At 42.6% G+C, this 11294-nt stretch overlaps 1 protein-coding gene across 1 annotated transcript; it reads left to right on the plus strand.

The window, feature by feature from the left end:
- Window positions 1-274: 274 nt before the first annotated feature.
- On the plus strand, window positions 275-1536 carry LOC145793453 (uncharacterized). The gene is made up of 3 exons (XM_082876282.1): window positions 275-425; window positions 508-1116; window positions 1525-1536. The coding sequence occupies exons 1-3, from the start codon at window positions 288-290 to the stop codon at window positions 1534-1536; spliced, it is 759 nt and encodes a 252-aa protein (XP_082732408.1). The 5' UTR covers window positions 275-287.
- The last annotated feature ends 9758 nt before the right edge of the window (window positions 1537-11294 follow it).

Consider the following 11294-nt stretch of genomic DNA (forward strand, 5'->3'; position numbering starts at 1 on the left):
ATATTCTAAGGTATAGAACAACAAGCAAATTTAAGTAAAAAAGAATTTTTAGAATCCTATAAAACATGATTTAATAGCGGTGCGGGTCGGTGCGGTTTGGAAGAAAAATAGAAACCGGCGGATTGATAAAAGTGTCACTAGAATTTGCCATTTTTCTTACCAAAAACCGGCGGTTCGATTGACAAATAATAACGAATTTGCCTTGGCGGTGCGGTTCGGTGCGATTTTGGCCGTTTCGGCGGTTTCGACGGTATTATGCACACCCCTACCTGGAGGATAGGCCCATTATGGCTAGTGAAAGTGCCGACGATATTAACGTTGGTGTCGCCCTCAGTACTGCTCTTCTCCTTCCGAATGACTTGGAGCGAAATGCTAAGCTTAGTGAGTACGAGAATTACGCTCTCATGCTCCAACACTCCGTTCAAGTAAGTATTTTTGTTTGTACTTGTGATTTTTTCTTCCGTTTTGTTACTGAGAGTATTATCTAACACTTCTGCTTTTCTGCAGGCCATTCAGCATGCCCATTCATTTTCAATGCAATCTTTTGAAAATCGTCAAAGGTTGGTTGATATGAAAAGGGAAGCATCTTCCATGAAGAGAGAAATAAAGTCCCTTGAAGCAAAAATGAAAAAACTGGAGGATCAAGCCGAGGCTGCAACTAAAGTTCAAACTCTAGCTCTTGAGAAGGCTGAATCTGCTGAGGCCGTTAGAAAAGTTGCTGAGGCCGAGAAAAGAGAGGCCGAGGTTCAGAAGGCCCAAGCGGAGAAAGAACTCCAACAAGCTCTGGCCACCAAAGAGGCCGAAGTCAAAGAGGCCGATGAAAAGGCCTACGCCCAAGGTATGGCCGACGTCGCAGAAGATTATAAGCTTCAAGTCAGGCAGGCATGCAACAGGGGATTTTCCCTAGGTTGGATGTCCCTGATAAAGAAGCTTGATCTCCCTGTTGACTCGCCCCTTCGGAATGTTGATGCCATCCCCTTGCCATTTCCTCCACCTCCACCTGAAGGCGAATCAGAATCTGATGCTGAGGATGAAGATAAGGAGGTCAATGAAGAAGCCTTGGTGAGAAAACCCAAGGATGCCGTCGAAGCCAAGTCCCCTCCTCCTGCAGAGCAGGTTATGGACTTAACCTTGGATGAGGAGGGTGATGAGGCCAAGGAGGCTACCAAGGAAACTGCCACTGGGCAGCTATCATCCAATCTTCTCTTGATAGAAAGAAGTGTTGAGGAATCATTAGCAGAGATTGATGCCGAGATACAAGCGGAAAAAGTGGCCGACGAGGTTCCACCAGAATCGTCCGAGGTCCCAGTCCCTGCAGTGGCTAACAGTGAAGAATCTTGAGAAAATTGTCTTTTGTACTTTTTCCTTCTTTTTCTGTACTTTGCACTTTTGTACTCTTTTAATTTTTGGACAATGCAAAACTTCTTCTTATGGCCGTCGTGGTTTTTTCAATATGTAATTGCAACTGTTCTTTTCTATGGATGTTTTAATCTTGTGATGTTCTATTGACTGGTTTCTGCATAGTCTTGTATTTAGAAGTTTTTTGCATGCTTCTTCATGTTGCTTCCTTTGTGCAATCTTCTCGGGGTTACATACCTCGGGTATAACTACAAAACTTTCACTTCGGCAAGATACTAACCTGCAAACTTTTCATAAATTTCAACAAGTATAGAACATATATTTCGGAATGTAAACTTTGCAAGTTTCTTCTCAATTTTTAACAAGTATTAAATGGTAATCTTAGTCTAACCTACTTGTAAATTGCTACAAATTTCAACAAGTAATGAACAATATACTTAGCCTTTACTTTAACCTGTAATTTTCTGTATACCTCAGCGGGTGATCATATGTCGGCTTAACATAAACTTGTAAATTGCTACAAATTTCAACAAGTGTTAAACATCTGCCCTAGGGTTTAAGCAACCCACATATTGCTATGAGAACTTAAGCAATAACCTCGGCTTATCTTCAACTTGTAAATTGCTACAAATTTTAACAAGTGAAGATAAGTAATCAGCTTAATTCCAACTTGTAAATTGCTACAAATTTCAACAAGTGAATTAAGGAATAATCTCGGCTTAACTTCAACTTTGTAAATTGCTACAAATTTCAACAAGTGAAGATAAGGAATCAGCTTAATTCCAACTTGTAAATTGTTACAAATTTCAACAAGTGAATTAAGGAATAATCTGGGCTTAACTTCAACTTTGTAAATTGCTACAAATTTCAACAAGTGAAGATAAGGAATCAGGCTTAATTCCAACTTGTAAATTGCTACAAATTTCAACAAGTGAATTAAGGAATAATCTCGGCTTAACTTCAACTTGTAAATTGCTACAAATTTCAACAAGTGAAGATAAGGAATCAGTTTAATTCAACTTGTAAATTGCTACAAATTTCAACAAGTGAATTAAGGAATAATCTGGGCTTAACTTCAACTTTGTAAATTGCTACAAATTTCAACAAGTGAAGATAAGGAATCAGCTTAATTCCAACTTGTAAATTGCTACAAATTTCAACAAGTGAATTAAGGAATAACTTCGGTTTATTCTTTGCCCCCAGTGTGAACTTGAGTTTGACTTGGGTTCACATTAATTACGTTTTTTAATAAACAACAATGCATAATCATATGTGTTGAAAGAATTCTGAAGAGACTTTATTGATGACGTCGGTCAAAGAATAATGCACATCTTAATGATAGAAATATTTCAAATTACAAGTATTCCAAGGTCTGGGTAGTGCTTTGCCCTCATTATCCTCAAGCCGATAAGCTCCATTGCCTAATACTGAAGTAATTCTGTAGGGTCCTTCCCAGTTTGGGCCAAGCTTGCCCTCCCTGGGATCCTTCTTGTTCCCGACGACTTTTCTTAGGACTAGGTCGCCAATTTGAAAATCTCTTGGATTAACCTTCTTGTTGTAAGCTCTGGCAAGCTGTTGCTGGTATACTGCGAGCTGAATTGCAGCTTTCTCTCTTCGTTCTTCCAACAAATCCAGGTCTCGGGCTAAGAGTATGTCATTGGTGCCATTCTCTACTCCCTGGGTTCTGATCCCTGGGATGCCGATCTCCAATGGGATGACTGCTTCTGTGCCATAGGCCATCGCAAAGGGGGATTCTCCTATTGATCTTCTCGGCGTAGTCTGATATGCCCAAAGTACGTTGGGTAACTCGTCCACCCACTTTCCTTTTGCTGCCTGCAGCCTCTTCTTTATTCCATCCAGGATTACTTTGTTGGATGCCTCTGCTTGCCCATTGCTTTGAGGAAAACTTGGTGTTGAGAAATAATTCTTGATCTTGAATTTTGCACAAAAGTTTTTGATAAGTTTGCTGTCGAACTGTGTTCCGTTGTCGGCAACTATTGCTCTTGGAATCCCAAATCTGGTGATAATGTTTCTCCATATAAAATTCTTGACTTCCACATCTCGGATTTTGGCAAGAGGTTCTGCCTCTATCCATTTTGTAAAGTAGTCTGTTGCTACCAGCAAGTATTTTCTCTGCCCAGTTGCCTGGGGAAGTTGTCCAACCAGATCCATGCCCCATTGGGCAAACGGCCAAGGGCTGGATACTGGGTTCAGGTCGGCAGCTGGCTGATGTATCAAAGGTGCAAACCTTTGACATTGTTCACACTTCTTTACATAGGCTTCGGCATCCTTTTGCATGTAGGGCCACCAATACCCCTGGGTAATGGCCCTGTGGGCTAACGATCTGCCCCCAGCATGGCTTCCACAAATTCCTTCATGAATCTCGTAAAGAAAATCTTCAACCTGCAAAGGGTGTACGCACCTTAAAAGTGGTCCAGTGAAGGACCTCCTGTAGAGATGGCCTTCTTCTGTTAGACTGAATCTTGCCGATTTCAGTCTAATTTTATGTGCTTCTTTATGGTCTTCTGGCAGCTTCCCCTCTTTTAGGAATGCAATGATTGCATCCATCCAGCTTGGTCCCAAGCCCACGCACATTGCTTCTTGTTCGGAGCTCTGTTTATCTATGCTCGGGGCCGACATGTAGTCGATCATAATTGTCCTTGTTTTTCCAGTTTGAATTGAACTGGCCAGGTTGGCTAACGCGTCGGCGTGGGTGTTGTCATCTCGGCTAACTTGGAGTAATCTGCAGTTCTGGAATAGGGCTGCCAATCTGATGACTTCCTTTGCATATGCCGACATTCTTTTGTCCCTGGCTGTAAATTCTCCTGTTGACTGGTTAACAATGAGTTGTGAATCACAAAAAATAATTACCTCATCTGCTTCTGCCAGTTTTAACCCTGCAATTAATGCTTCGTATTCTGCTTCATTGTTTGACGCTTTGAACCCCAAACGGATGGACTGTTATACTATTTCTCCAACTGGAGATATCAGTAGTACTCCTGCCCCTGCTCCCTGGCGGTTTGAACTGCCGTCGACGAATAGTCTGAATGAATCCCCAATGTAGATGCTACAGGGTCTGAGCTTCTCCTTCTCTTGCTTTTTCGGCTGGGATTCTTTTTGCTTATTGGGACAATGCTCATCTTGGCTCGGCGGAGCCCGATGTGCGATGGCTTCAGGTGTGAGTTCTGCGACGAAGTCGGCCAACACTTGGCCCTTTATGGCTGTTCTCGGCCTAAACTCCAGGTCAAATTGGCCCAGAGTTACTGTCCATTTTGCTATCCTTCCTGTTAAGTCTCCTTGTTGTAACAAGGACTTTAGTGGGTGCTCTGTTAGAATCACAATCTTGTGTGCCTGAAAGTAATGGTTCAACTTTTTTGAAGCCATTACTAAGGCCAGCATTAATTTTTCCAGTGGTGGGTATCTTGTTTCTGCGTCAGCCAAAGTCTTACTTACATAATAGACAGCCTTCTGCTCCCCTTTTTCCTCTCGGATTAGCACTGCACTGACTGCGTGTTCAGAGACTGCTAAGTACAAAAATAATTCCTCCCCTGGAACTGGGTTAGAAAGGACCGGGGTTGTGGTCAAGTACTTTTTTAGGTTGGCTAAGGCAGCTTCACATTCTTCTGTCCATAGGAAGTCTGTGGCTTTTTTCACCAGGTTAAAGAAGGGTCTGCACTTGTCTGAGCTTCTGCTGATGAATCTGTTTAGGGCTGCGGCCCTTCCAGTAAGCACTTGAACTTGTTTTGCCGATGTCGGACTCTGTAGTTCCAGGATGGCCTTGATTTGGTCTGGGCTGGCCTCAATGCCCTTTCTTGTTACCAGATATCCTAGAAATTTACCTGACCCAACTCCAAAGGCACACTTCGAGGCGTTGAGTCGGAGCCGATATCTTTTGAGTATGTCAAAGACCTCTTTTAGGTCGGCAAGATGACCTTTTGATTCCTTGGTCTTTACGACCATGTCATCGATGTAAACTTCTACTGTTTTGCCAATCAGGTGTTTAAACATCTTTGTCACTAACCTCTGATAGGTTGCTCCTGCGTTTTTCAGCCCAAAAGGCATTACCTTGTAACAGTACAGGCCTTTCGGGGTGATGAACGCGGTCTTCTCCTCATCTGGAGGGTACATAGCAATCTGGTGGTACCCTCTGTATGCATCTAAAAAACTCATCATTTCATGTCCCGAAGTGGCGTCTACCAGTTGGTCGATTTTGGGCAGAGGAAAGCTGTCTTTGGGGCAAGCTTTGTTGAGGCTGGTAAAGTCTACACAAACCCTCCACTTGCCATTCTTCTTTTTTACTACTACTGTGTTGGACAGCCATGTTGGGTACTGAACTTCTCGGATGGCCCTGGCTTCAAGGAGTCTGTCTACCTCTTCCTCTACTGCTTCGACGTGCATCAACGTTGGCCTTCTGGCTCGTTGAATGACAGGTTTTGCCGATCTGTCGACATTCAGACTGTGGCAAGTGACCTCCGGGTCAATGCCAGGCATTTCATAAGGTGTCCAGGCGAACACCTCTATGTTTGCCCTTAAAAAATCTTCCAGTTCTTTTTCCTCTTCTCTAGCTAAGCCTGAGCCGAGAAGAAAAAATCGTTCTTCGTCGCCCTCCTAGACGAGGATTTTCTTTAGCGCCTCTTCGCTTTTCTCGGCTGGTTCTTTGCCGACATCTTCCAAGACTTCTATGGCTCCATCTTCGATTTTGACTTTCCCTGGTTCTCGTATGCTGCAGGTGGACTTCATTGCCGCCATGGAGCAATTTTTTGCCTGCAGTTGAGCTTCTCTGATCTCTTCAATCCCATGCTCTGTTGGGAACCGTAGTAGTTGATGCAACGTTGAGGGAACTGCCCCTATTGCATGCAACCACGGCCTTCCCAAGATGTTGTTGTATGGTGAGGGTGTGTCAATTACCAGAAATTCCGTCTTGACCTTCTTAGTGCCGGCTTGTACTTCCAAGCTTGTTGCGCCCAGTGGCCACGTCGGCGTTCCATTAAAGCCGACCATCGGGCCGCTAGATTGTTCTAAGTCATCAGGGTGAAGGCCCAGCTCCTTGTAACATCTGACGTACATGATGTCACAAGAGCTGCCTTGATCTATTAAGATGCGTTTCACTTGGTATTCCCCAACCTGGAGGGATACTACCAAGGCATCATTATGCGGATGTTGGACCAATTCCAGGTCGGCTTCAGTAAAGGCTATGATCGGTCCTTGGCATTCTTCTGGCCGATGTCTTTTTTCCTCGACTTGGTAGACATGCTGTAAATGTCTTACCCTCTGGGTCTCCCCTCTGACTTCGTTTTCGTTGACCCTTGAGTGGATCACATTAACCACCCTCGGTCCTCCTGCTTGTGGTAGTTGTGCTGGGGGTGGGGGTGCTGCTGGTGCTTGTGGCAGCCTTGCCTGTTCTTCCCTTGTTCTGGCCTCATCGACCAGGTCCCTCAGAAGGCCTTGTCTTACCAGGTCTTCCAAGTGTGCTTTTAAGGCTCTGCAACCTTGAGTTGGATGCCCTTCTTCATTGTGGTAGGCACAACGTCTACCAACGTTCCTTCCCATGAATTCCCCCGGTGCTCTTGCCGGAGCCCTGAAATAAGGTTGATTTCGAATCCGATCTAAGACTTTATGGATTGGGATCCGGAATACCGTTGTTACCGCTTGTTTGTTTCTCAACTCTGTTTCTTGTTTGGTCGGTCCAGTGTTGCTTCGGTTTCGCTTTGGCGAGCCGTTTCCCTTTTCTTGCTTTATCTCTTTGTTTCCCGATGTATCTTCTTCGACTCTAGCATACTTCTCGATCCTTGCCATGAGTTCTTCCATGCTTTTTGGCAATGTTTTTGCCAAAGACTTCCGTAGCGGGCAGTCATCTTTCAGGCCGTTTTTGAAAGACACGACCGCTACCTCTTGGTTGCATTCGGGTATTCGGTTGAACACCTCGTAGTATCTCTTCGCATAGGCCCTGAGGCCTTCTTCCTTGGTGATTCTTAGAGCCATCAAAGCATCAACCCTCAGGGGTTGCAGCTTGTTGGTCACGAACCTGGCTACAAACATCTCGGCCAGGCCCTCCCATGTCTTTATGCTTCCTTTTGGTAATTTATGGAACCAATCGGATGCAATTTCCCCAAAGGATGAGGGGAATACTTTGCAGAGCAACGGCTCGTTTCCGCTATACAATGCCATGGAATTTAGGTATAGCCCAACATGAAAGTTTGGATCTGACTTACCATCATAGATTTGAAACCTCAGCATACTGAACCTCTTGGGTGGTTCGAATTTGTCCAGTTCCACCGAGAAGGCTGTCTTCGGTTTTACTGGGGAGTTTACCTCGGCTTCTGCATTTTGCTGCCTCCTCTTGAGGTAGTCCTTAGGTCTTCTTTGCTCCTCCCTGGAGCTCGGCTGTCTTTAGATTTTAGTCTTTTTGGTACACTGCTTTCGGCCTCGTGGTGGGTCCGTTTGGATCTTTCTTCATGGGTTGTGTCAAAGTGGAGGACTTGCCCCTGAACATGTCGATGTTCTTTGGGGTCTGGATTCTTCATGTGGTGCGTCCTTCGGGACTCTTCTTGCCTCGGCTTTTCGCGTCCGACTTCCCTGGAAGGCCGGTGAGAATGCCTTCCGCTCCTGGTATGCTGAGGGACCTCGGGGATTGTTTTTCTTCCACCCTTCTGGGTGTTGGTCGCTGGCATCGGCGTATCTTGCAGTGGGTATGGTAGCTGCATAACATTATTCTGCATCATGAAGTTGACGACTGACTGAAGGTCTGCCAACTTGTTCGCCAGTTCTTTTACTTCCTCATCCCTCCGTAGGCACCTGTCCCTCCATACCTGGATGTTATCTTCATTGTAGTACTTTCCTTGGTTTGTTCTTTTTGACGTGTCGCCTTCCGGGATGGTGTCATTCTCTCTGTGACCCTGGTCACGGGCTTCTGCATTGTGGTTGTCTCCTTCAATGTCGAGGTTAATTGGTCTGCCACTCCCAGTGGGAGCGCCATCCCCAATATTTTCCTGCTGTCCGTTACTGGCCATCTATTCTTCCTTCGTTCCCACACACGGCGCCAAATTGTGTGGGTGAAAATCTGACCACACTGCCCGTTTAGTGATCAGCTGGAGAGCACAGACAGAATAGATAGCTTTAGCAACCTGCAACAGAAAGAAAAAGCTCCGGCGGTGGTTCTTCCACCCGGGGGCACTCCGACGATCAAGTCAGTATATCTCTCAAAGATAATCAAGTGCTAAACTGAATACTCAAAACATAAATTGCATACCTTAGACCTATGGGGGTGCCTCTCTTTTATAATATACTCAATCCAAGTCCCAATAGAAGTATGACTTCTATGAACTTCATATCAATGTTTATTTCGATTCTTTAAGAGATAAAGATAAACTCCCTAAGAGTTTTATCCTTATCTTGGTTAAGTCCCCTCTCCGTCTTAGGACTCTTGTCCCTTATCTCGGATTCCGACATCTTCGGAGATAACCTCGGCTTCTCCGAGATTATCTCGGCTTAACTACCAGGACACGTGGCACCTCGGCTGACACGTCGGCGTCACCACGCCACGTGTTGGTATTCAGAAAATACATCCCCACATAACTAAATATATTTTTTGTTATAATTAAAATAATAATCACAAATATCATAATTGAAACATATAGGGGGCGTTTATACAGTTGTTAAAACAGATTAGAACTTATAACTTAATATATTATACATTATACCTTTAGTCAGAAGCTGTTAATCTGTTTGGTATAACTATTAAATTATAGATTTAAGTTGTCGAGTAGTGTTTGTTTAATAAACTGTAAAATAGCTTTTTATTGTGTAATGCCTTTTTTGCCCTTATTAGATATAAAAATTGTTAACCTCTTTCATTTTCTTCATTTTTTTTATTACATGCCAATTAACATAAAAATTGTGATTTATTTTTTCATTACAATAAAATGCACAACATCAATTAATTAAAAATTATGATTATTTTTTTTCATTATAATACAAATTAATAATATAAGAATTGTTATTTTTTTAATTTTTTATTTATTCATTACAATTAATATGAATTAATAATATAAAAATTGTGAAGTTTTTTTAATTTATTATTAATTCATTACAAATACAAATTGATTATTTTTAATTTTTAATTTATTAATTCATTACTTAATAATATCAGTTAATATCAATTAAAAATTGTTACAAATACAGCCGGTAGCCCTAGCCATCGTCGACCGCCCCGTTCTGCTCTTTCTTCTCATTCTACCGCCAGTAGCCCTTTGCAAAACCGGAGTGAACACGGAGAGAGCTAGGGTTGATCGCGAAGAGAGAGAGAGAGAGAGAAGAGAGGCTTGTCGTTGATAGTGAAGCGAGAGAGAAAGACAACTAGGGTTGATCGAGATTGCGATCACGCCGCCAGAGAGGAGAAGAAGGTGTAAGGCCACGCCATTCATCGTCGCGCTAGGGTTTCGCATCACGATGGTTTTAGATCGTGATGGGTTTCACGGCACAGCCAGAGAACAACGCCGGAGAGAGGGAAATGAGGAGAGAGAGAGAGAGAGCTCTAGTTCATATCGCTGGAAATCGCATCTCTCTCACGATGGAAATCGCCTCTGGCGTTGGAAATCGCCACTCTGACTCTCTCTCAAAGAATGAACAGTGATCTTTGTGGTTTATATAGTGGCAATTTGCTAATACCTCAAATTAGTGAAGGGCATTTAAATAATTTTGGATCTCCCTCCGCATAGTCCACTTGTGGAAGCAGCTCCCAGTCGTTTCTGCTTTTAGACTTTTTTATGTACGAAAAAAATCTATGGAAGCTCAAGCTATTGGCCTAAAACTTAACCAAACACTCTGTATTAGCTTTTTAGAAGCCAAAATGTATAATCTTTTCAAATTAAGCTAGACCAAACACCCCCATAGTACACGCCTTAAACTAATACCAACATATAATGAGTCATAATCAATCATAACTAATATCACAATATATCATGAATAATGTTTGGGACCACTAAAATAGCAGCTCTAAAGCTGCACTAATGAGGTGGCATTGTTGTGGGTCCCACCTTGATGTGATATTTGGCCTTTGTTTTTTTTTTGTTTGCATTGCCAGCTCATTAGAGCTGATATTAGTGTTCCTAAATTAGTGGTATGTATCACCACTGATAGATCATAAATGAAGATTACAAATATCATAATTGGAACATATAGTACACACCTCAAAATAGGTACTTTAAAAAAAAAAAAATTTCTCTACAAAACAAGTGTACTTTTTTTTTCCCATATATGTGTGTATAGCATGTGGAACCCATCAATGTTAATTCATGTATAAAGAAATAAAGAGAGAGAATAAAATGTGTATATGAATGTTATATTGATATATTCAATATATTGATGTTGTATTTAATGTTCAATTGAGCTCTCTCCTTTATAGAGGAGAGGGAGAACAAAAGGAACCTTACAAACCGAAAGAACCGAAAGCAAAAGCACAAATCAAACAACATTATTAAAGGTACATTATTAAAGGTTTCACAGCTAATATATATACTAATAGGGCATGGCTTCTGTTCAGTCCTTAATTGGACTGGACCGTACTGTTGGGCCCGTGGGGGCTCACCACGGGTCCCATTTTGATAATCTGAACCGTTGAATGTGTAGAACTCGTCGAGTACTATATACTAATGACAAATCACGTTAATCGGATATCGATAGCTATGTGATCAAATCAGTTTTGTATAAAAAAAAATTGACGGTGAGTAATTAACGGTTGACAAAAATCTGTTTTGATCACATAGCTATCGATATCCGATCAACGTGATTTTTTACAGACATATAGTACTCTACGAGTTCTACACATTGAACGGTTCAGATTATCAAAACGGGACCCGTGATAAACCTCCATAGACCCAACAGTACGGTCCAGTCCTGGACAGAAGCCATTCCCATACTAATATATACTAACAATC

The sequence above is a fragment of the Camellia sinensis genome, chromosome 6 (genome assembly GCF_055761805.1).
Source record: "Camellia sinensis isolate YWXY chromosome 6, ASM5576180v1, whole genome shotgun sequence".
Taxonomy (NCBI): Eukaryota; Viridiplantae; Streptophyta; class Magnoliopsida; order Ericales; family Theaceae; genus Camellia; species Camellia sinensis.

Excerpts from the sequence above, each read along its gene's own strand:
- LOC145793453 (XM_082876282.1), top strand. The coding sequence starts at position 288 with ATGGCTAGTGAAAGTGCCGACGATATTAACGTTGGTGTCGCCCTCAGT. Across the intron at positions 426-507 it reads TGCTCCAACACTCCGTTCAA|GCCATTCAGCATGCCCATTC; the intron begins GTAAGTATTTTT and ends GCTTTTCTGCAG.